Source organism: Solea senegalensis, linkage group LG5 (genome assembly GCF_019176455.1).
Source record: "Solea senegalensis isolate Sse05_10M linkage group LG5, IFAPA_SoseM_1, whole genome shotgun sequence".
Classification (NCBI taxonomy): Eukaryota; Metazoa; Chordata; class Actinopteri; order Pleuronectiformes; family Soleidae; genus Solea; species Solea senegalensis.
The window spans coordinates 11,786,431-11,813,218 of record NC_058025.1 but is presented as its reverse complement, the minus strand read 5'-3'; the positions used below and the strand labels follow the sequence as shown (position 1 = coordinate 11,813,218).

At 40.7% G+C, this 26,788-nt stretch overlaps 1 protein-coding gene across 1 annotated transcript in view; it reads left to right on the top strand.

The window, feature by feature from the left end:
- Positions 1-944: 944 nt before the first annotated feature.
- Positions 945-26,788, top strand: part of LOC122769436 (cAMP-specific 3',5'-cyclic phosphodiesterase 4D) — a 36,377-nt gene continuing 10,533 nt past the window's right edge. Inside the window, exons 1-2 of the mRNA XM_044025956.1 lie at positions 945-1,081; positions 23,021-23,077. Coding sequence (XP_043881891.1) covers positions 23,033-23,077 — 45 coding nt within the window. The 5' untranslated portion in view covers positions 945-1,081; positions 23,021-23,032. The remainder of the gene's footprint in view (positions 1,082-23,020; positions 23,078-26,788) is intronic.

The following is a 26,788-nucleotide window of genomic DNA, read 5'->3' as shown; positions in this document are numbered from 1 at the left end:
TCTCGGGTTATAAAGGTGCGTCTTCTAGAAAGAAGAACGTCCACATTTCTGTGACATTTCCTGATAAAACTTAATCTGGTGTGGATCTTCCTCAGGTGACAGTGATTTCACATGTAGGTCAGGAACCACCCACATGTGTGGGTATAAACAGTTCATTCCTCACGCCAGGGCTTCCTGCATGTTTTAGACGTTTCCTTGCTCTAACACACCTGATTCAAATCATCATCAAGCGCTGCAGAAGCCTGATAACGAGCCATTTATTTGAATCAGGTGTGCTGGCGCAAGGAAACTTGTAAAACAACCTCAGGACCAGGATTGAGAAACAACCATTTTGTGAAGTACATAATATACTAAAGTAAGGAAAATATGCACTCTGAACATATATGTTCAGGCAGAATGTCAAACAATAAATGAAAGTCAAGGAAAACAGTGTGACAGTGGAGTTGTTGTTGTTGTTTCCCAGCTTTGTACCGTCAGAAGAAAAGAAGAAAAGAGGGTTTTGTGCTTATAATTGCTCCATAGTTAAGCACAGCAGCAGAAGACCACACCTGGCGCCACCACACTCACACTCTCAGGTGTCATGTGTACCTAATAAAGTGGCCGTGAGTGTATTCAGCAAAGTTACACACTGACACAACAGCTCCTGTCAAGATTTATGGCGTCAAATGAGTCGAGATGGTTTGTCATCTTTGTAAGAGTGAATCCCTGAATGTAAACAAGTTTGGGAAACAGGGACGAAAACAAAACAAGCTCCTTTGCTCTATGGGAACTGTCAGTGGGAAGGTGGGCGGGTACACCGCAGCACTAGGAGGCGTGTGATTGGCCAGCAGGCAGGAAGCGCTGTGAGCTGATTGGCTGTGAGTGTGTGAGTCGTGAGCACAGTCTCCTCCTTATTCCAGAGAGCATGAGTGAGCGGCGGAGCGAGACTGTGCTGTGTTTGAGATACACACCAGACACTCGAGTTTGTTTTGGTTTCCCCCCCTGATAGTGAGCGAGTCTCACAGAGCACACAGGACGCGCTGTACGGTGGCTGGCGGTGGATAAATAAACTCTCCCTGGAACTTCCTCGTAAAGAAAGAAAGTAAGTTCGTCCATGACCTTCTGCTATTGTCCTCTTCTCCTCCTCACACTGAAACGACCTGCACACACACGCACAGACAGAAGTGTGTCATTTGTACTGTGATGTTTATGGAAATGTTTATGTGTGACATTTCGGGGAAATAATTTGCATTGTGCAGAAAAATGAATGAATTATGCAGTGTTGTTTTTTTTATTATTATCTCAGAATGAGTCTTTTATATTAATATGAGGAGCTGGGTCAGCTCTATTTGGACAACCATGTTTCTACAATAGCAGGCAGTGGACAAACCAAATATATATTTTGTTTAGTTGTAATGTTTAATGAAAGTTGCATAGGTTACACAAGGCAAAGGTGTAAAAGTTGTTAAATTGTACACACTGTGTCTTTAACTAAGTACAGTTCATATTCATTTCATTTAAATTCTTTTGCGAGATGACGTCTTTGACCTAGACTTGTAAGAGCCATGTCTTGTTAATTTACCTCTGTTATTATCATGTCTCATGAGGACAGGTGTTTATTTTTTTCTTTGTCTCTCATGAATGACGCAGGTGTGTTTTGTTTTGTTTGTGATTGGTGTGTGTGAGCAGTCTTTTGACCTTATGTGACTGGTACAATAGGGATGAATCGATCAGTGTCTCACGGATCATGTCTGTGAGCTGTGTTGTGGGAAATCTCTCTGTTGCTTGTTGTTGGTTGAATTATGAAATGGAGACTTCCGCCAGACAGACAGGTTTTCATTTCCCTGCAAAGAAAGGTCAGTCTGCACATTTGGAACTTTTCAAAGGAGTCCCTTGATCAAGCAAACGGAGAAGTAACTCCCTAACTGAGATTTGCAATGAATGATGCTTGATCACCACAGAAGCTCTTCTTCCTGTGACACATTGGTTACTGTAATGTGACGTCAGCACAACTGTGACAGAAAATGTAGTAGAAACACACACAAACACACTGCGTCATCGTCACCATATCTCCTCCCCACTTTCAATCAGAAATGAGAAGTTTTGCGTCTGCTGCATACAGAATGTGCATGGGCATTTGTGCTGACACGCTTTCTATTCACAGGAATACTGACAGCGTGTACTTCACAGCCTTTGTCTCTGACGAATAATAGTACATGTTGCAGAGTAACATTTGCTTTAGAGGAGGGGACAGTGCAGTGCCACTTCACAGTGACCAACCTCATCAGCAAACTTGTTACTGCAATGCTTCGCATTGACAGAGGAGCTCAAGGACTCGCCTCCCCAAATCTCTCGGTGTGACTTTCAGGCTGCAGGGTAGTGATGGCAGTGGTGGTGGCCGGCTATAAATAGACCTGCTCCAAATTGTGCTGCAGTCATGCAAAAATTCAGAGAGAACAAGAAAGGGCACATTCATCGTTTTGTTTTTGAGGTTTTGACACTGGCGTAAATAAAGGTAAATCACAGTGTTTTCTGATGTCTTCAATGGCAGCGATAGCCTTAACACCAGGAGGAGAAGATAGTAGTAGGAAAAGAGTGATAAGGAGAGCGGAGAGGGCGAATGGAAGTGCACAGAAGGTATAACATGCCTCCGTCAGGGTGTTTGTGTCAGGATGTTCCTGATGTGTGGAGGCTGTGGATGTATGAGTGTGAAAAGTGTTTGCATGTGTCACTTTTCCTGTCACACGTTGACAGAATGATGTTGAGTGACTCAAAAGAGTTCAGTCCAGACAAGCTAATGCTGATGTTTTGAACTCAGGCCAGGTGTTTGCTGAAATTTGATGCCATATTTTTTGGCTAATATAATTCACTTATGCCTTTTCCCCCCTAATAGATCAATATTAATAAATGTTGCACAAAATTGATTAACCTAGACATTTATGGACCAACAATTATGGACTTTATTTTCAATCTCCATTTTATGCTTTCACACGGCACTTTAGTGAAACGAACTAAACATTTTGAATAACATATTCCCCTCCTCGCCTGAGGTGGCGCTGCATCAAGAATTACTGAAGGAGAAGACACGACAAACAGTGAACAAGAAAAGTAGCTCATCTATTGATGGTTAATGCAGAGCAACTTTTGTTTCCGCCACATAAGAGCAAAACATGGCGCTGCATCAAATCTTATTGGTCTTTATGTGAATATACTACACATACGCTGCGACAATGGACTCATTTCCCCCCGCTATTGTTCTACATGCATGTATGTTTCGGTTGTGTTTTACCCACAATGCCCTGTGTTGTAGTCCACTTACTCCATTTGTCCTATGTTTGTAGGGCGGACCAGAGTTCGCTTCTTTCACACAAACCCAAACGAACCGGACTTTCCGAGCAAATGAACTAGGGTTTGATTAAGAAGGGCTTAGTGATGTCACCTCCAATGCCGTGCTGCCATTATGGTACAGTTCGGTTTGGCATAGAGTACGCTACAGTTTGGAACAGTAAATCCCTGGGTCAGGCTCAGTCAGTCAAAAAAAACCTTGACCTTTTTAAAAGGTCCAGTGTCACATCGAGGAGCTACGGTGGCCTTCACTTATCTGTTTTTCTTGCTTTAGCGTGTTTGCACATTTGTCCTGCTGCTATAGAAACATTGCAGGGGAATATGGCAGCCTCTATAAAGCGAAACCCTTGCCTTAAGTGCATATAAAAGCTTATTCTTAAGCCATTTTTATGTAATAGTGATTATACACACATACTTATGGCTGGAATATAACATTTCCGCCAATAAATCCACCTCAGTGTGAAACAGTGGACCTTTTAAAAGGGTTATCGCTTCTCCTGAGCTCATTTCCATAGACGCACTCATCAAATGACGAGACAAAGCAGCAAGTTATAGCGTGAGGTGAACTACTTTGCAAGTGTTGCATATCATATGAGGACATATGAGGACATATGAGGGCTTGGTCTTGTTGTGTAAACCCACAATTTGCCTAGGATTTAATGCTGAAGCACCTGACCACAGATAACAAACACGTGGACCATGGAGAGTGTATTGAGTCTGGAAAGGGTGTCGTCACCCAGCCTTTCAAGAGGCGTGACCAGCGGATTTACATCAAAAAGCCTCTGTATGCAATTGGATAGACCTACAACCAATGATGTTTCCACACCATATGGTACGGTGTGGAATGGTGAAGCCCTCAGTCAGTCTTGCATTTTGACTCAGAATAGTATCTTTACTGGTGTCCAATATGCCCGATAGCCGCGTCAGCGACGTCAAGCTTTGTATGAAGGAAGCACCGGTTACAAGGGAGTGACTGACGCCCAACAGCCAAGTCGTCGTACCATTACTCTGGTACCCAAAGGGAAGGGTACCAAAAAACAGAACGGTTGGGGCTGGTTATTTTGGTATTACCATACCATACATACCTTACCGGAGGTGTGATGGCTATCTAATAATGGCCTAACTTTTGCCTAGCCTGCCTAATGCACATCTCACCCAGACTAAGAACCAGCCAAAATCAAAAGACAGCTGCTCTTCGGGTCGGCACCATGTTGAATTTCTGTTGTCATCGTGATAAGCCCACTTCTAGCACGCCAGGGAAAAAAAAACCCTGTATGATGTTTGTAGGAGATTCTGAAGTTTGCCAAAACGGCGTCCTTGCCTGACGTGTCTGCAGAGGGAAATCAAATGACTGGCAGACTCGGCTGGGTTTCTCCCAGGCTACGTCATTGGTGAAGACGATGACTGATGGGCGTAGATGTAGATCTTTGTCATGACAGTCAACTTGCCCTGACAGCTTTTTTTTTTTACTTTTTTACAAAAGAGTATACACACATACCTAACAAAACATGTATACAAAACTATTCCTGTTCTGTTTTTTTTTTTTATACCCCTCTACCTGTCTGTCTGTCAGCCTGTCTGTCTCTGGCTCCGTTATTGCAGTGTAGAACACAGGGAGCCTTGTGCTGTACCTGACCTCTACTATGCAAATAGTAACTGACTCCACGTAAGTGAGTCTGTGAGACAAAAGCGCCACGCTGCGCTCACTTTGTTTCACCGGTGTGTTTCATGTGAGTGACGCACAGACTTTGACTTATGTGACAGCGGCGTCTGCTGTGTCTCCTCGGCTGGAGTTCTGTGATGAAGCATCTCCTCGTCAGAGCTCAAGGTGGATTAGGCTGAATGAGGGATGGATGAGTGCTGACTGACTGTACAACGAGTGCTTTAAAAACACAAAGGATCTGAAGAAAGTCTGACGGAACAAACATGAAATGAAAAAATATGCCTGTTTTCTTGTTGTTATGCCCTAGGTCTCTTTCCTGAATGAGTGTCACTGCTGCCTTTTGTGATTCAAGAGTAGCAAAGAGTAATGAGCTTGGTTTGATGTACTCTCTTTGTGTGTGTGTGTAATGTAAGTAGACGAAAAGCATCTGCACTGCTGCTAATGTCCTCAATCTTCTCACCAAAGGAGGACAGTGTGTTTGTGTCGTACGTGCACAAACCTCCGTTGGCTTCACTGATGTGTAAGAGCTAAACCTAAAGTGACAGCATCAGCTCAAGTTTTCGTCACACATTGGTGAATTCGGAAGTAATGACTATTACTGATGTAAGCCATAGACCGCAGGGGGAAAATCATGCTTGACAAATATTACATGACCCCCACATCCACACACACATCCACCCATGTCTGTGACGACAGATGCATCCCCTGGCAGCAGCTCAACCAGCTTAACAGGTACGCTAACAGCTGAGTTGGAGATTGGTTTAGAAATACTTCCACATGCCACTTTTCATATGCTAGTTTTTACTCGGGTTGGTATCTGGAACGTCGTTTTCCATTACTATAGTACCTCGTCGACGTGGGCGGGGTCGGCATAGCTGCACGAAATTGCCATTTTAAACGTCACGCTCGCAAACTAGTGACGACCAAAGCAGTTATTTGTGGTGTACTGAATCATTAAGAATCACTTAATTATAAAGATTAGTTCGGTACTTCCTGGACTTGAAATGCGGCCAAACAAGTTTGCGATTTGGCCGGCTTTCAATAGTGCTAGTGCTCTGTAGAATATTTTCAGAAATGTCCTCGCTAAAAGTTCGCCAAAGTTTTCGGGATTTTTAAGTCTTTTTAACTTATCTACAGCCTGATATCTTCTTCTTTATTGCTAGGCCGACCGGGTTCTGGAGAGACTGATTTTCTTGATCTTGAATCTCTTGAAATATTGTGAAAAATTTACCAGATTTTGAATATGAAGCCCTAATAGACCTCATTATATAGGCCTCATATTATGAAGAGACCATACATTTTTATATGTATATATATATCTATATATATATAGATATGTATACACATATCTATATATATCAATATATATATATATCTATATATAGATATATATACATATGTGTGTGTATATGGTCTTTGCAGATCACAATATATGTGATGATTTTGTTTATACAAAGGAGAAAAAAACTATCCAAACCTACATGTCCCTATGTGAAAAAGTAATTCAAAAGTAATAAGATCATGAAGTAACTGTGGTTTTTGGAAAGTTGAGTGCAATTTCACTGGCCACACCCAGGCCTGATTACTGCCAGATCTGTTGAATTAAGAGCTCACTTAAATAATGTCAGACCAAGTGAAGTGAAGCCAAAACATCCCAAAAAAGGAAGACACCATGCCGTGATCTAAAGAAATTCAGAAACAAATGAGAAACAAAATAGTTGACATCTGTCGGTCTGGAAAATGTTACAAAGTCATTCTTACAGCTTAGGGACTCGTCTCACTTTTGCCAAAAAAGCATCTTGATGATCCCTGAAGTCTTTTAGGACAATATTATGTGGACTGATGAAAGAAGGTGTGCATCCCGCTACATCCGCTACATCTGGCATAAAAGTAACAGCATTTCAGATAAAGAACATCATGCCAACAGTCAAACATGGTGGTGGTAGAGCGATGGTCTGGGTCTGCTTTGCTGCCTCAGGACCTGGGCGTCTCGCTTCGATTGATGGAACCATGAATTCTGCTCTCTACCGAAAAATCCTGAAGGAGAATGTGCGGCCATCAGTTTGTGACGTCAAGCTGAAGCGCACTTGGGTTCTGCGGCAGGACGGTGATCCAAAACACACCAGCAAGTCCACCTCTGAATGGCTTAAAAACAAATGAAGGTCTGGACTTGAATGTAATTGAGATGCTGTGGCATGACCTTAAAAAGGCCTTTCACGCTCGTAAACCCTCCAATATGGCTGAATTAAAACAATTCTGCAAAGAAGAGTGGGCCAAAATTCCTCCACAGCGATGTGAAAGACTCCAGTTATTGCCAGTTATCGCAAACACTTAATTGCCGTTGTTGCTGCTAACGGCGACACAACCAGTTATTAGGTTTAGGGGGCAATTACTTTTTAGATATATATGCTGTTTTCTCTTTTCCTGGGTTATCTTTATCGAACATTTAAATTTGTTCGATAATCTGAAACATTTAGCTGTGACGAGGGGAAGGGGGCAAACAGCTCTGTAAAAAGTGCATGTAGTATTCCTGTTTGCTCGGTGAGGCCAGTTTAGGAAGTAAAAGTATATGGAAGAGTCTGCTGCTTGCAAAAATAATTTTTGGAAAATTAGTTTACTTGTCTCTTGTAAACATTTTTAACTTACGGGTCTTAATCTCCAGTTTCAGGTCATCTCCTGTAGCACATGGCGTCAATTTTGTCAATTATTTTCCCATTTAGAGGAAAATAGACAATAAGATACAGCACATATAAGCGTGAGGGACAGCTCGTACCAGCCCACACACGTGTTAAGTAATGTCACTGTAAATGAGTGACTGAGTGAGTATAGCTGTTACTAGTATAGTATTTCGGGGTCAGGGGTCGAGCAATAGCAGGGACACAGCTGTGTTTAGTGCCAACAAAGTCAAATGTCACCGGTTTCCCTGAGCCACTCTTGGCATTTTATCAGTGGGAGTTAATGGAAAATTATATCATTTGCTTCTCAAAGCATATTCATCAATGCAATAAAGGCACTGTTTGTTTTCCTCAGTTTCTCTCGCAAGGGAGAGTATGCAAAAGTCCTCTCGAGCCCTTGTGCAGAGGGACGGCGATATGCATACATACAAACAGACGCGCACACTCAAATAAGCAAGGAAGCGATGCTAAAGGCATTTTAGTGGAAACAGTTTTCATAACAAGGAGGAGAGCGGGAAAGTCTTTGTGTACTCGGGGCTTCTTGAGGTCATCCACTCACTCCTCACTCACATTTACTGGCCGGTTGATCAGATGTAAAAGTAGACGCCTGTTTTCTAATCTTATCATTCAAAAAGATCCTTACAAGGTTTTTTTTCCACCCGTTACATCTGTTTTTAACTTTAAAGTGACGGACAACAGGTTTTTTAAATCGGACACGGTTTGTTACCTGCCTCTGTGTTTTTGGCAATTTTGTCATGGATCCAGTCGTGATGAATGTGCTGTTTCGTAATAATAGAGAAAAGAGGAAAAGTGTGTCTTTTGAACCCTTTTAATGTCATCTTCTTCTCTCCTCAAACCCTTAAAAGGCAGTGCCACAGACATGCCTTGAGAGCATCCCATGACACATCATGGTTCACATAGATATGTCCAAAAGGGCAATGAGAATGAAAATTATATAAGAAAGCGAATTTGTTTCTCATCTGCTCCTGTCTGCAGTTCAGCTCAGGAAACTTCAGAACAGCTGGACGGAATCATGGGAAACACAACACAATATCTTACCACGGCCGAGCCAAACTGTCGTGTTCAGCAGCGAGGCAAGGCTTAACTGATGTCATGTACACGGACATAAGCGGGGACTGACTGAAGCACATGACGATACTTGAGCATATCTCTGCCTCCGCGGCGTCTGCGTGTGACGACTTTGTTTTACGTTCGGTGGGAAGAATGACCTCCCAGGGACAGGAGGAGGAGGAGAGGAGAGAAACAGCTGCGGCCCGGGGTTCACTTGTACTTCCTTTTCCCTTGTTCTACTGGACGTCCTGTCATTGTGTGTGTTCATTTTTTTTAAATTTTTTTGTCTTCTTAAGAATAACAGACACCCCGTCAGTAATTTAGGATCTGCATTAGTCTGAATTACAGAGGAGGTGGTGGTGGTGGTGGTGGGGGTGTAATAATGTCTCGAGAGGATGATGGTATGCACTGGTCATCTTTTGGTCATCTCTCATGCTGCACGTCCTGGCGCTCTGTTGAACAAATATAAAATGCTTTGTTTTCCTGTGCCACAGAAAACTTTCCATAAACAACTGTTGACATGAGTCACACTGGCGTCGCTCTTGAAAACATGAGAACGCTGCTCGTCACAATTAAAAAGTCTTTAAAGGCCCTCGCAGTTCAATCAAGCAAGGAGATGGAGATGGAGATGCTCTGTGTCATCTCAGCCTGTCTCTCACTTGTGACTAATTGCGTTGCTTGAACGAGGAACACACCACAGACTAATAGGAGAGAAGTGCCTTTGACAGTTTGTGTTTGTGCAACGTTGGGATGAATAAACATCAGCGGTGGCGCAGGGATTATTTGACTTTTTTTCTTTCCGTAGCTATTTATTTATTTTTTTTGTCCTGCAGTGCTGCCAAAAGCGACTCACTGCAGCTGACTATTTAAAACATTTACATTGCGAGAATGACATCCACATCATTTATACTTTCTTTCCAGTGGCACCAGTTGGCTGGAGCCACATTAAAATCAGGGCTATTGGTTAGGTGTTCTGTTTTTATTTGGCAGGCCATGATAAGAGTCTTGCCAGATCCAGGACATTTAAAGGTTCAGTGTGTAAGAATCAGGCTTCTCCGTCAGCTGTAGTACCTGGTACTTATTTTAGTACCTGCTCTGGTGAGGTTCCAAGTAAGCTGAGGCGATACTTAAATGTGACGCCACGGAAAGAGTCATGAGTGTGACGTCTGACACGGGAATCATGCGATTCTTTTTTAACTGTAGATCAGTTAAAAAAGACTTCCTGATGTCCTGAAACATGCGTTAATCTCCGACATATAGCAAGGAAATGAATAAAACAGAGGAGCTTTTTCTTCCTTTGCCTTCTCCTTGTTCATTGGTTCACACGTTGGATTAACGTGAACAGAGCTGTTCTTTTTTTTGTGTGTGACAAGCGTTTGTTTGATCTGCGGTAGAGACGTAGCACGAGGCCCTTCCCTTAAATACAAGGTGTATTATTCTGAGGTGATGAAAAAACAAACCATTTTACATTTTCAAGTGATTATACACTTATGCAAACGCACGTATGTATACTTGAGCTTAAGATTCGTTCATCAAATAAGGCTTTTTGGTGACCTTGACGTGTTTGGTGACATGACGTGTCACGCGGTGTTATTTGTCGCGTGTCTTTTGACGTGTTTTGTACAGGTTGGTTTATACAACCTGACCCTTCTGAGGTTGTATATTACAAAGACGATCCTTTTGGGATTGATACATGTGTATAGTTTATTCAGTTTCTGCCGATAAAGCCTTACACACTGGAGTGAAGCTAGCGAGTCTCCGGTGAACAGACTTTCCTGCCATGCATTTTTCTCTGAAACACATGCCCAATGCAACTTTTGAAATTCAATTAAACTAAATTAGATTAGATTTGATTTAATTGTTTGGCTCGGCCCAGTCTGGTAGTCCAATCATGTTACAGGACGGTTGTTTGAGGTTTTCTGAGGTTGTCTGTGGAACGACTTGTAGTTCTTTTCTGAAGATGTTTCACGTCTCATCCAAGGAGAAATGTCCTCAACACGAGCCCGTCCTGTTTCTACTGATTCAGTGTGTCATCATAAACTACCCTGTGAAAAGCAGTGGTAAAATATCCAGTTAAATAATTCAAATAAAAACATGAAAATCCCTCATTTTAAACATACTGGGATAGAATTATCCCTGTAAATGACACAAAAACTAATTATGTAAACTTAAGAGTCGATATGTGTTTTTCTGTTCGTTTACCTAAACGTTGGAGAAATCAATTCATAGTGTAACTCAACCTTCATATGGAATAGTATAATATAGTATCATATTAACATCCCGCAGGACTGCTTGTATTTTGACTTTCTTTCGCTTTCTTCCTCTCATGAAAATGATCTCTTTGCGCTCGGTTCTTCCTTTTGAGCAAAGACAATTGTGACATAATTTAGTTTCAGTGCAACGATACAGTCTCAGTAATCATCATCACTTATACGTATATCTGCGTGTGTCATCTCATTTTTATCCGCATCGTGATCCTGTTTATCTGTGTGACCGCACATATACAGTAATGTCCCCTTGAAACGAAAAGCCTTATACCAACATGGACTCACAAGAATGATGAATGGCTTTTCTTGTTGTTGTTGTTGTTGCTGTTTTGATTTTGGACAGTGTTATGAAGTTAGGAGATTCTGTTTCTGGTGCGCTGCGCGGCTGCAAACCGCATTCTGGGTCTGCTCCTTTTTTCCTCCCCCGGTTGTAAGGCTGTATGTCCTCACCTCTCATTGTTCACGTCATATACTGCAGACTGTTGAAATATTCTGATGACTCAGGGCTGTTAACTCTGCTGACTGATGCCAGCAGACCCCTGTCTGTACCAGCGGAATGTGGACTGGTTGATTGAGTGGTGTGACGAAAATGCCCTAACCGTCAACACAAGAAACAAGACCTGAAAAACATCTTTCCTCATTGCTTATCCATAAAGAGGAAATGAAACACTCGTCTTCTTATGAATATTCAGGAGTCGTGATAGACGCCGCCCTATCATGGACACCTCACTTGTGAGAAGAGCCAGCAGCGTGTCTACCTGCATAGATGGAGATCTTTTGGAGCCAGCAACAGGATTATTACTCTGCTTTATATGTCAGTGGTACAGACTGTGACTGTCAAAGTTAAAAGCCAGCGCTGCCAAGAGCATGTTCTGTCCTACCACTTACTACCCCCTCCCCTGCACTCATCTCCTTCTGCGTCCACCTCAGTCAGCCCACTGTTCATACCTAATGGATTAGCTTATTCCTGTTTTGTAAGTCGCTTTTGGATTAAAGCGTCCACTAAATGCTTAAATGTAAATGTAAAAACCAAACTACACAATCCTCACTGCGCAAAGATCATCTGTCAACCAGTTCTAAGCAATTGTCATGAGGCGCACGGGAAAAAAAGCATGATCAGGTTACATCTCCTCCCACTCCTCCCGTCTTCTAAACAGCAAATGCCAACTCCTCCGACCCGACTCACAATCCCTACGACGTTTAAACACAACTGAAACATTCGTTCATCCACTAATATTTTATGCTGCTGAACCCGCGCCGTCCTGAAGAGCTGACAATCAAGTTGTATCGTGTCGTAGTTTGTTGGCTCACATGCAGACCTGAGTTCATCGCATATTTCGTCCCATGTTGATGTGGCGCATCAAGCAGAAGCCTGTTAACGTGGTTCCGGCTCATAACGCGGCCGTGCAAATGTTCAAGTAATGCGCTCGTAGCACATATGATTGAGATGCACATACAGCACTGTATGCACTGTGTGTGGTGTGCTGCATACAGCAGTCAGCTCCTATACAGTAATCGCAGTGTCTCCTGAACGCTCATGCACTTCACCGTTGACTCAGGCCCAGAGTAGAATAATGGTTGTGTTTATATTACTATGCACCAGTGCTTTTATCTCTGTGACTAAATCAACGTACTACTATTTCTGGATAACAAGATGGGTAAAAATATCCACGGCAGGAAAATACTTTTATGGTCTTATGGTTGTGTTTTATTACGGAGACGACATGTCAATGTTTCGCTATGATTTTCTGCCTCGTAAGACGGGGGTTGACTGGAAAAATCTGCCCCGTCCTCCACTGGAAATGATTTCATAAAAACAAGATTGCAGATATGTAATCAGCTTTCCGGCTCCGATCCTATAATCTGATGCTAAATTGAGGCTCAGAGGGAAGGCCTTCCTTACATATCAGAAACAGCAAATCACCTCAGAGCAGCAACACTGTGGTAGAGTTGACCTCAGGTCATCCCTATGTCAGCCGAGATTGGCACAGCGACCCCCACGTGGAGGATAAAGTGGTAGAAGATGGATGGATGGCATTCTTTTTAATCTGCTTTGCTTACCTTAACCCAGTGAACTGTTCACATGAGCTGCCAAGGGGAGGGAGCCCCCTACTGGCCATTATATACACACTCGTTTGCACAATAGGAGTCAGGACTGACAGCTAATGTGATTAGAACTCTCCCAGTTTTTGCATTTGTGCTGGAATATGATGCTTATCATGTTATTAATTGTGTTAGCAGGGATTTTCCACATAAACTTAAATATGAACAAATAATATAAAGTGAGACAGCGTCCTACAGTTGGATCTTGGCTGAAAACTCCATGAAAAGGTTGAAATGTGGTTTCTACTGCTCAGAATTTTCCATTACTGTGTTAAAACGTACAGTATAATACAGAGGGTGTAAGAATGTGCAATATAGAGTGTCAATCTATGTGTTTAGGTGCACATATATCTTAAGGCAACATTTTTCCACTTAATAAATTAACATTAATACTGGATTCATATATGTAGGCACTATTATTTAGCAGAGAAAAATGAGCTTAAAACAACTGAAAAGCCTACATGCTGTGTCTTCATATGATGGAAAAAGGTGTCTGAGGAAGACATCATGGTGGAGAATGTATCCCACTTTATTATGTAATGCTAGTGCACTGTAGTTATTCAAGCGAGATGAATAACTTGAGTTCAAGTTTAATTTGCAGCTTATTAAATTGGGTTACTTCTCGTGGTTCTCGATGCCTCCAACATAAACACGTCCCTCTTATCTTTGGTTGAATAACTGTGTTTACTCCAGTGTGTTGTCCCGTGAACCAGGTCCACTAAGACCGGTCTCCACACTGTTCATTCGGCCGTCAGTGTTCGTACTTCAGCGCGTCCGATGTGGTGAGAGAATCAGGCTGAGAGGCGGCTCGCACTTTGTGCCTGCTGTGACTCATTTTTCAGCTCTGTAGGGCCTTCCACTGCGTTGGGTCTGTGATTATGAGAGAGATGGCAAAATGTGTCCCTGTGTGTATTCAGTTCAGGATAAAAGAAAAACAACAACAACAAATTATGATGGTTACATTATTACAGTGGATTTCTTTCTCTACAAACAAGTGTTTTTCTTCTGTAATCTTTGTTATCATAATGAAGGGACAAACATGTTACCAGGAGTGAGAACTCAGGCAGTGATAGCTCTCTGGGCCCCTCTGCTGGCAGTTCAAAGCAGTGCAGCACCCTGTACTATCGTTTTAATAGTCTTTTTTTTCCTTAAGTAATGTTGTTTTTGTTCATCTAAATTTTATTGTTAATACACCTGTGTGACTGATTCTGCCACTGATGTGATTCACTGCAGTTTAATGCCTCATTTAACTGCTCCATGGTGACCTATAAACTGATCCAGACAATAAAAGTATTCTTTGAATTTCCAGTCTGCAGTAAGAAGAAAGAAGTAGGACAAAGCACTGTTTGGTTTTTTTTAGGCAACAGACAACAGTCGCTTTTATCCAGAAAATAAGCTTCTCTTAAAAGAAATTGTCACAAGAAAAAATACTGTATACATATATATATGTGTATATATATGTATATATATATGTATATATGTGTGTATATATATATATATATATATATATATATACATATGTATATGTATATACATATGTATATGTATATACATATACATATATACATATATGTATATATCTATATATATATATATACGTATATATATACATAAAAGCAGGAATATTAGTATTTAATAGAACACTGATATATTTGAGATACTTTATGTAATGGAGGATGGTGATTCATGGCCTGTCTGGTTGAGTATTATGTGAATTAGTACTATATATAAAAGAACAGCTTTGAAAAATTAAATACACAGTAACACAACAGTGTTACAATCAAATCAGTCTGAAAATGTACATGTATAAGGTGTATCTTGTCTGGATGACACTGTATTAACTGTGAAGTGGAGCTTCTTTTTTGGAAGAGACTAACAGTCATTATGTGTTGCAAAGCTATGGCCTTGCAACTTTTATTAAAATGTATAGCGTTATTGTGAAGTGCATTTTCTGAGGGAGGTACATCCCTGTGAAACTGTGAGAGATTCCGAGATTAAATGTTGTTTACCTGTAATCTGGACTGTAAAAAGTGACCGTGTCCATGTGGAAAAATGGGCCAAATTTTGATGTCATGATTGATAAAGTTTTTTGATGTCAACATTTTTGATGTCATATGCTTTTGTTTCATTCTTCATTTGTTTTCCACATTTGAGCAAGAATGGTTCAAAATGTGTCTCTTTGGCTTTCGTATTTAATAAAATGGAATTAGTCATTCCAAAGTAATTTAAAACAAATACATGCTTTGTGAGTGAATATCACCCTGTTGACCCAATTTCACAGCACAAAAAAAACAACAACGAAATCCCGGACTCCTGCTTAGATCTTAGACACACTATAAGACAATTATATTGAAGCAGCTCAAGGTGTGTGAAAGCTAATTTACATTTCAAACAAGTGTTGTTATATTTTCATTCTTGGTCCAGTTGCTGTGAAATTGTTTTCCGAGTTACTGCAAAGGGCTCAAAAAAAAAAAAAAAAGAACTGAAGACATTTCTTTTTAGGAAGTCATATAAATAGGGCTGCTCCATTGCATTTTAATATATGTTTTATGTGTGCTTTTAACCTGCTTTTAACCTGCCTCTGTAGCACTTTGAGATTTTTTTTTAAATGTAAAGTGCTTTATAAATAAAATGAATTATTATTATTATTATTATAATTGTCAGCAAAGGTGCTTAGGGTGGGGTGCGGGGTGCGATGGAAATGAATTAGAGCTGCTTTGCCAGGTGTGGCTTTAAAACTGCCGTTTTCAATTTATCCACACTTAAGAGTGAACGTGGCGCCCTGAAAGCACCACATACCATTAAGTGTGTTGTTCTGAAGTGTAGAATAATGACCGTCATAATCCCTTTTAAGCAATGACGTCTATCATGTGCAGGCTGCATTTCATGTGTGTGTGCATGTGTGTGTGCATGTGTGTATGCATGTTTGTATGCATCTGTGTATGCATGTGTGTATACATGTGTGTATACATGTGTGTATGCATGGTGTATGCATGTGTGTATGCATGTGTGTATACATGTGTGTATACATGTGTGTATGCATGTTTGTATACGTGTGTATGCATGTGTGTATGCATGTGTGCTGCCATGCCTCTGAGGGTGTGTGACTGTATCACAGGAGGTGTCAGTCCTCCAGTGGTTTGATGGTCACTGATGAATGGACTGAGGGGATTGCTGTGACAGTTAATGGTAGCTCTCTGTGTAAAGGACAGGACAAGGTCAAGCAAACATAGGCAGAGATGGTGTACACTGTCTTTCCATGCAATTTCTTTTTCTTTTAAAAATAAATAAATATATATCATGGATGTTGCCACTTGGAGGAGCCACTGCTGTGTTTCAGCTCAGTCAGTGGAAGGCCAGACTGCTGCTTTTGCCTCAACAATAAGGCTTTTTTTTTTATCATCGATCATGTATAGCTCCTTACAAGAACTCATCTTATAATACTGTGAAAGCTGAAGTAGCTAAATACAATGACTTAATCAAAATGACAGTAATTTGCACTGCTATCTTTAGCTAAGTGGGGAAAAAAAACAACTCCTTGATGGAAAACTGCCAGCTGAAGATGAATGAGACTGATTTGAAATTTGAGAGCATCAAACAAGTGTCCGTGCCTATTTACTCTGAAGATGTTGTGTGATCGGTAGCAATTTGTTTTAATCTGAAGCATCTTTTACAGCTTTACAACAGCATGGACTGACTTGTTTACTTATTGATTTAGGATTTTTGAATATTAACCCTTCATGCTCACACGGGCACGGATCTGTGCCACAGGCGCACCCTTGGTAAATAGCTGTGGGAATAATAAGCCACTCCTCATATGCAAAATGCGCTTTTTCGTGTTCTTATGTGGTGTTGAGTCAAAGTCCTGATTAATTATGTGTCGCACATTGAATTAGAGTGATACTTGTGCAGAAGTCACAGAATAGACATAATGCCGTCTATGTTGGGCTTAACCAGACGTCACTTGGTTCAAAACACATCTGCTCGGCTTTTAACTGGTACAAAACAACAAGAGCACATTACTCCAATTTTAGCAGCACTTCACTGGCTCCCAGTTCGTTTCTGGACAGATTTCAGATTTCAGTTAGATTTTGTTTTCAGTCTTAAAACACATTTTTTTCTCTTTGGCTTTTAACTCAGTGTTTTAATTTATTTATTTTTATTTTTTTACATTTTTATTTGTCATGTCTTTTTTATTGTACTCTGGCCAACTGTGTTGTCTTTTAAGTGAAGCAAACTTTGAAATGTGACTTATTTCCAAGTACTTTTTGCTCAGGTGAGTTAATACAGTTGGAGAACATGGAAAAATAAATCATTTAATTAGATTACCTATTACGTTGTGCAGAAAATAGGATATAATACTGCACATTATAGCCACTGTATATACGTTTTAACATAGTAATAGTAAAAAATCTGCCTAAATGCTCTGTGTTCTAAGGGTTATTGTCAGTGATGATGTATCATCTCTCGGCGGCTTTACTCCAGCACGTCAAACTGAACAAAATGCAAACTTGCTTCCTACATCTATGCAGATTTGTCTGCAGAGACAATAACAGTGACTCTTATTCAACACAGCGTCTGCTCCTCCCAGCTGATTGAATGGTTACAATAAAAGGCTGAGATACTTTTGAGTGATTATTCAATAAGCAGCTCTGGGAGCTCAACAAGAGAAAAGAGACATTTCACACGGCAGCTGAAATTTAGAGCACACGAGACAGCCATGACCTTCTATGGGCGTGCGAGAGGAGAAACCATAGCGCAGCTCATTTTTTTGCTCACTCGCCTAATGTGATCACACAGGATAAACTCTCATCGCTCTCCTAAAGATGGCAGGAAGTTAATTGAAAAAGCCAACAGAGGATGTATCAAAGGGACAGGGGAAGAAATAGCATTTGCAGAGGGCAGTTTTTATATCTGGATCACTCTGCCGGGGGATCTGCAGGCCTCACTCTGCCTTATGTAACGCTGGAGCCCAGACAGAAATCAGCCTCCTGTGGTTCTACCGAAGAACCACCCCCTGCCACACTGATCGCACACACACACACATACGCACACCAGTAGTGATTGCTCGAAGACAGCGAAAAATGCCAGTCAAAATATGTACTGCGTAGTATTTACATTTCAATACTAAACAGAACCAAGGTTATTATAGTTACCGAAAACGAACGAAATAACGAAAACTAAAATTGTGTGTTTATAAAATGAACTAAAACTAAAAATTTGTAGCCAAAATGTGCTTAGTTTTCATTTTTGGGAATTTATTTCATACATAATCCTTTTGGTTTCATGTGAAGTGTGTTTTATTTTTTTCACTGCCGGTTATTTTAAAAGGTTGGTATTTAAGACACACTACTTATCAAACTGCAGCTGGCAAATACTCCACATTACAAAAAAACTAAGCATTTACAAATAAAATATAAACTAGCAAACCTGCCCTAAAAACAAAAAGTCAAAACGAAATAAAAATTAAAACTACTGAAAAAACTAGTATAACCTTGCATAGAACGTGGTTAGAACTAGTGTCACTAGTTCCTTCACAATCAGCTGTTTATCATCGTCTTACGTGATTTTTTAATTACCGTAGCAGCCTCCGCATTAAAACCACTTGAAGCCTCAACTGTTCTCTATGGGCTGGCACAGAATAGGATATATTTTTTTCACTGCAGTGAGCTCGACGGTGATCGGACAAATGCGGCAAAAACGTCACTTCCACGGACGCTCAGCTTCTCTGGGAGTCAATGGCGCTGTGGGCGGGTGCAGACGCTGGGCTTCTGCATAATGACTGGAGGAAGTATATCGGTATATTGCCCATTCTCATTTGTACACATACACAGATGTAGCATTTCAGTTTCACATAATTATCAGGCTTCCTTGTTCTAGTTGTTGGTTTGCAGAATGTCTGTAAGAATTTGTGTATAAATAACTGGGCCTGAAATGAGCTTCCCCTGTTTCAAAGACCAGCAACTGCCACCGACACACTCCTCCTGTCTGTAACAATAGACACGAAGGCTTTTGTCCGCAAACTCTAGCGCTGACAGGCTTTGAAAGTGAAATCTGGTGTAACTGGTTATTCAACTGAAAAATATGTCGGCGAGAGAAAGCGTGAATGCGACACTGGCCAGCCTCGTCCCCTAAAAATGACACCTTTAAACTGCGTGACCTGTGTGTCTCGCTCTACGTAAAAAAAGCAACACACTGGAATGTCGTCAAAACAAGATAAGAATCTGAATGTAATGTGGCGGCAATCATTTACATATTCTTAAGCAGTAATTGGCTGCAATTTTTAACAGAGATTTTGAATGCCAGCGTGTATGTATCCTCTTTGTGCAGTGTTCAGGGGCATGTATAACAAGATGAATTCCTGGCTGTGATCAAGGGTGCGAGACTGTTTATACATCTCATTCTACCTCTGTGTTCTCTGTATCGGAGCCGTATCTCCTGCTGCTTCTGTTACCACCTAATTAGCCTCGCCGTTTTTTTCAGAGAATCTTCGTCATGTTTGAGCGTTAGGCCCAGTCTGAAGGGACGGTGGTACATTGAAAGTCAGGGGAGTTTATTTCAATTCGTTTTTTCAGCTCTCTTTGTTCAACGCATGCCACGCTAGACTTAAGTATAATATGCAAATCTGTGGCATTATACGTTTTGAAAGTGGTGGCCTGTAATGGCGCTGTGATTTGCACCGAGGCCCAACGCTTCTGACAGATGCGAAATGTCAACTGCATCGCCGTGTTTGGGAGAGTCAGTTGTGCGGTTTTCTTCTTTGCCGAGAGCTACTTATAACCTGAGAATAGCAGCGATTACTGATAAGCAGCAAAACTGCCATCCAGACAAATACAAATCAATTTGTTTTTTTCCTGACAGGCACTTGATTAACAGAAGGGTAGGACGTGCCAAGTGCAACGTAGCAGGCAAGACTGCACAGAAAGCACCCTTGCATGGGCACAGGGCCGGATTATTATTGTGCTTATTAGTAATAACATTTTTGTTGTTCTTGTTCTAAAATAAATCTGTCATGATTTCAGCCCTGTAACTGGTTAATTGTGATGGTTTGTACCTTGTTAACACTTGCAGAACTTGTTGTGGTTTGTTTAATCACACATTTATTGTTTATTTGGATCTCTTTAGCTAATATTTCCACTTTCAACGCTTTTGCCTTGGATAGGAGGACAACGCTGCAGTGTAGCACATGACATAAAACATAATAAAGTAATGCATGTAGTGCATACAACATGCCTTCACTAGCAAGTAGATATCACGACAGCATTACAAACAACATGAACTTGCCTTTAAACCATGTTAGGCTCAATCACCTCAACAAATCCATATAACAAATGCATTTATTCAACATCTTTTAACAGTTCATTTTTGAATGAATACAAACTCTAAGCATGTTTGATATGAGTCGGTAACATGTTCCATAGACTACAAGTTCAAGTTGACCCATATGTCTGATCCTCTGTGAAGAAGTCGCTTCACTCGGGGAGCTGGAGGCAATCCCATCTGACATAGGGTTGAAAGGTCGCCAGTCCAACACAGGGACAACATACAGAGACACACAACCATTCAATTTAGAAATCTGCATGTTTTTTGGACTGTGCAAAAAAGCCAGAGTACCTGTCGAGAACACATGCGCAGATTTGGAGACCATGAAAGACCCACACAGAAAGACCTTTTGTCAAACCAGGATCTGAACCCATGACCGTCCCATGAAGCTATTTGAGACTAATTGAATTTTATGAATTACACCAGGGTTCTAGCTAGCGCATGATAGTGTGTCGGGGACACATGATAGCGCTAGCATAACGAGGACCATTATGCTAACAATGTGCGGAACGGTCCTCAGTTGTGCGCCAGTGTCGATCTAATCCTGCCAGCATCGAAGTCTGGAAATTACAACAAACGCACGGGTAGTTGTCAAGTAAGACACAATTTCCTTCCTCAGTCTGAAGTGCACCGTTCTCCCCTGTTTAAAATGACACATTTTATGGATGAACTACTGCAAACATAATTGCTAGGAAATATATAATATATATACATACGTTGTCAGACATCAAGGTGGTAGCAAAGCATCATACAGGACAATACCAAGTATGCTGAGAAACTAAAATAATAGTAAATGTTTATTTAATGTGCACATACACTTATACACATTGTGGTCTTTAGTGTGAGATTTGTTTTTCATGAATAAGGGGTTGAATTTACCCAAGGTGACATCATGCAAAGACGGTGCACTCTGTCATAACAAACGTAATCTCCTCTCCTCTCCTCTCCTCTCCTCTCCTCTTCTCTTCTCTCCTCTCCTCTCCTCTGCCCAGAGCTGAATTGATGGAAACAATATGACTGGATTTTCTGTCTGTGGTAATTACCTGGCAACTTTCGAAAGAGTTGAAAGACCAGAGTGTTGGATAATGTGTTGTGAACTGTGTGTCTGATTTCTCATCCGAAATACATCAAGTGTTGCTGATCAGTCCTGGTGTGAAACCAGAATTGAATGACTATAATTGTTATTAAAGTTGCACAGTTTTGTCCACATGGCACAACATTTTGCAGTCTGTGCATTAGTCATGGACGTCCAGCACGACTGGTGTGCATGTGTCAGAGAGACAGAGACAGAGAGGCAGGTGTAAGCTCTGGGTTATTAGGCCAGATAAACAGAAGTGAGTTGTGTAACTCTGGCTGATAATTCATTGACCTTTACCTTTTACACTCTAATGCATTCTAATAGGCCAGTGGATCCCAGCATGGCTCCTTCTCACCTGCACACACACACACACACACGCATAGCCTGGTTTCCATGACTTTAGAGGATATTGTATTGACTTATATCCATTTTGTGGAGACTTACACTGACCTTAACCATAATTACCACTTGCCTAATCCTAACTTTAACCAACCCTCATCCTAAAAGATGTGTCCACTTAAAATGGTGTCACTTGCTTTTTGTCCCCATAATGTGACTGCGCAAACAGATGTAGGTCCCCACAACATTAGTAATACCTGGATCACACACAAAACTTGTTTTGCTATCTTAGTGAGGACAGATCATTGACATACTGTAGTGCGTTCCCTCTGCAAAAGCCCTTTAAAGTTGTGGGGCCAATATGTCCTCTCAAGGATAGGTGTGTACATTTGTTTTGGACCTCACAAAGATATAAATACAAGCGTACACACGCATACATGTATTCACTAGCATCTGGTTGTCAAGGCGAAACCTCCAGGACAGGGGTGTCGAACTCAAATGACCTGGGGGCCAGTGAGTGTCTAATCTGGTCAAGTGGGGGCCGGTCCAGAGAACAAAAAAGTGGGGAAAACTGTTCAGTAGCACAAGTTTCATAAGATATTCATGATGAAGATATTCATGATGATATTTCCCAGAATCTAAAAAGTAAAAGTGCTATGTTGTTTTGATGTGGAATGACGTATTAAATAACGTAAATAACAACTGTAATTAAAAGACCAAACCAGCTTATGTATACACATAATTGAATGTTGTATGTTATACATTCAGTGCTGTGATAATGATGACTGAATATCTTATTATTGCTGTTCTAAAAACATTGCTAGCAAACATGTATTGTATTATATTCTGTCTTTATTCCATCACCTCGCTGGGCAGCTGTGCCTCAGCGACACACTGTGTTTAAAAGGAGGTGAGGTCGTGGGCCATGTTTTTATTATAACATGACATTAAGTAGTGGGCCACATGTAATCGACTGGGGGGCCGCATGTGGCCCACGGACCGCCAGTTTGACACCTCTGCTCCAGGAGGTCAAATAAACTTTGTAGAAAGTGTTACTGTTATTATTAGGGTCCGAGCAAAAGGTCCCTATTGAAAATGAAACTGTTATTATTATTATTATTATTATTATTATTATCTCTTTAACTGTGTGACTAAGCCCCGCCTCCTTTCTTCAAAGGTTGAACACACCATGCAAAAGGATGATCCGTCCGGGGAGGACAGCCAGCAGGATAGTGTAAGTAAAAAGTGTTCTCTGTTTTCCATATACCACATTATTTTGCCCATCCGCATATTCTAGAATCTAGTTAATCACAATCATACCTATGATTTAGAACTTCTATTTAACCGCTGCTCCAATCAGCATGTATTTGGACCGTGGTGGTGGTGGTGGGGGGGAGACGGAGTACCAGGAAAGAACCAATGCACAGTCAACACACGCCATCTTTTGGCCTCATCGTCATATAAAAAAGCCATAGCATGTTTTTTTTTTATTATTATAAACATGTAATTATGTACAGCTGTGAATGAATGTACATCTGTGCATCTGAAGTAACCTTAGAGTTGACACCACTGTTGGCTTTTAGTGGTGAGATGGGAATGAAACCCATGTGAAAGACACAGTCAACCTGAGATGAATCTTAATTGGAAGTGACTCGTGTGATTATGCCTGAATTCTTTCTGCTGTTCAATAGAAAATTGGGATCTTTTGCACAGTCATGCCAGACTCGGTGAGGTGAATGTTTTTGCATAAATATTATTCAAGACAAATTCCAGTGTAGTGTTTGTGATGCTCAGTGTGGAATGATTTCTGACAAATTTGGACTATGTAAAATATTGGCTCAAAAACTCGAACATTAAAAGTCGTGTCACTGTCAGGTGCATCGTTTGTGATTATTCGAAGAGGCAGGTTTTTAGTGCTTCAAAGGAAATTCTTCATTTTCTTATGCGCTTCAGTTCCATATTGAAGCTGAAATATATGAAGTTATTTAATATGCAATATTAAGGCAATAACTTTGACTGAAATCCCCTTCATTTCTGGTGAATTCACCTGGTTAAATTATTAAAATTCTAAAGAATCATATTGTTTACTATTGTAATTTTCATATATGAAAATTATTATTTTTTTGTCTGACAAATTTTTATCATCTATTTATTCATTTATAATGGAACAGTACATATGAATGAACATACAAAAACGTGTTTTAAGAGAGGACTTCAAAACGATGATATGGAAGGACACATAATGTGTGATACAAAATTAAATGGAATCAACTGTACCTAAAACACCAAACAAGCTCATGTATATAATTCTACGTGAAATGTAATACATTTAAAATTGGGATAAATATAACCTAATGTATTATTATTAAGAAAGAATATTGTTTTTTCAGGGGTCATGGGCCAGTTCTCTTTATAACTACGATATATAATAAATAACACGTCTTAAAAAATGTTTCACCATGGTTATTTCTCAGCAAGGAGTGGTTGATGAACATAAATGACAGCCAATCGTTGAAAGTGATTTAAAAGTGATTTCATCATAAATGAAACATCACAGCTATACACTCATTTAAGTAAAAAAAGAAAAGAAAAGATATTCTTTCCTCCATCCTCCATCCCCCACGTCAGCTACACCACCACCTCCTGACTGTATGTGGGCTTTCACACGGGAGTTATGTGCAAGCTGTCCGTCACCCACCACTATCCATCTGGATTTAATAGACAGATTACTGGAAATCCTGACAAACTTTGTGACCAGAGAGCCTTGGTGCTCGGACGGAGAGCAGCAGACGCTGATCACTCCATGCATGAATAAGAGATCCAATCATACTCTACAGTTATTGACCTTGAGTAGACTTTCAGAGCGTCTTAGGCTGACATCAGACAGGAAATGCATGGAGTATGTAATGTAATTCAACTCTAGTGAGAATATAAATGACTGAATTAAAAGGTTTTTGTTTGTTTTTTTACAGTCAATGTCAGCATTACTGTTACAGTTAGTATCTTACTGATCAAGTTCTTTATACTTCTTGTCAATAGCTACAGGGATGGAAAGCAACACCAATGCTAAGTCTTCTTTTTTTGCTTCTATTTCTGTCACATCTTTGCTTCTACTTAGCATGTTCACCGTTTAGCCCTGTGGGCCTGTTTTTTATCACTTTAGTGAGTCACTGTAGCATCCAGTCAGCCCTGGAGATGTAGAAATGAAGAAAAAGAAAGAGAAGAAGGCAGTCATGGAACATAACAGATGCCACCATTAACTAGATAACTAACCGTAGAGCCTTTGTTTATAGCAGTGGACCGCTCAAACTCAAATGAACTGGGGAACCAACTATTTTGGGAAAAAGCAGCTGCTCAGTCAGGGTGAGCGATATGAAAATTACATCACCGTAATCTGATATTGCAATAAAAATGTTATTTGTGATGTTTCACAGAATTTCCAAACAAGAGTGTTGATATGGAACAATTTAAAACTCAAAATAGAAATGTCAGAGGTCACCGATGGAACGCCTGAGAGAAAGGCGGCTGCAGGCCCGACGCACAAGACGCTTCTAATCCTCTTGACGCACAATTAAGAAGCGGCGCCTAAAAGCAGCAAATATAAATGACCTTATAATAAATTGTGTCTCTGAACAAGCACGTTAGGTAAGAGGGTTTGTGGTTTGTTGCTGTGATAGATTTGGTCAGGGCGAGCACGAGTTCATGTCAGACGTGCTGATGATTAATGACGTCATCGATTATGAGAAATGAATCAAAGGCATAGAGGATAGAGACGAGCACATGTGCCAATGTGGAAAAAACAAACAGCAGAAGCAGCAGAGATGCTTCCTCGTCGTCCTGGGGGGCATATCGAGGTAGAGCGGCTGCTGAATACCTTTTACAAGGCTCTTAGGGGCTGTCCAATCAGACGGTGCCATTGATGAATAGTCATGAGTCACCTTATAAGCGTCGCCATGGTTACGCCGTTGTGACTGTGGCCTTGCGAATGTGATGAGGGAATGAAAATGGGCCCGAATGCCGCTCCGTCTCCTTCCCACGCACATCTTGATCACCAATTAGAGCCCAGCAGGGAAGCATCCAGGTCATGAGTCTGGGCCTTTCCAGCCTTGAGGATCAGGAGAGTGAGGTTTTTGAATGTGAGCAAGGGTTCAGAGTGGGCGTCGCTGTCCATTTCCCAAATTTAATCCATTATGATTCAAAAGCTCTCAATTTTGATTTGAGTTGTGATGTGATTCTGTCACTTCAGTTAGGGATCGGTGTATGTGATGTGTGTGCAGGTGTTAATAGCTTTTGAAATACAACCTGACATGTTCAGAGTAAGTTAAAGCCTTACACAAAAAGGTCATAGATTGTAAAAGACAATTATAAAAAAAAAAAAAAACATAAATGGAATTGAATCAGAGATGATGGTTCCAGCTTTAATGTCTGGCAATTGTGGAAAAGGGGAATTATTCGATGACTTAAAATCCAATTAATCATGATTAAAGCCACTGGGCAACAATCACATACAGGTGAAGGCTGGCAGAGTGAGGGGAGCAGAAATGGATCGCAGGATATTAAATGAAAAGAGCTGGGGAATTCGATTAAAAAAGAATCAGGGGGAGGGGAGCGTGCTGTGAGCAGTGGAAAAAAAGTGACACAGATAAAATAAAGAATTGTACAAGTGATAATGGACTAAGTCAGTGGGACAGCACATAATGATCTCTTATGTGATCCGTTCTCTTTCTCACACTTCTTATCAAACGGAACAACACAAGGTGCAGTTTCTATATGAAACGATCCATTGCCACGACTCAAGTCCTGAAAACTTGTTAGGATTTGAAAGAATTGATGGCATTTCAGGATCTGAGAGAGCAATTTAAGAGGCCACTTATCTATGACAATATATTGCCAAGCAATATTTCTTTTTATTTGTTTTTTTTTTTCATTTTACTGCATCATACAC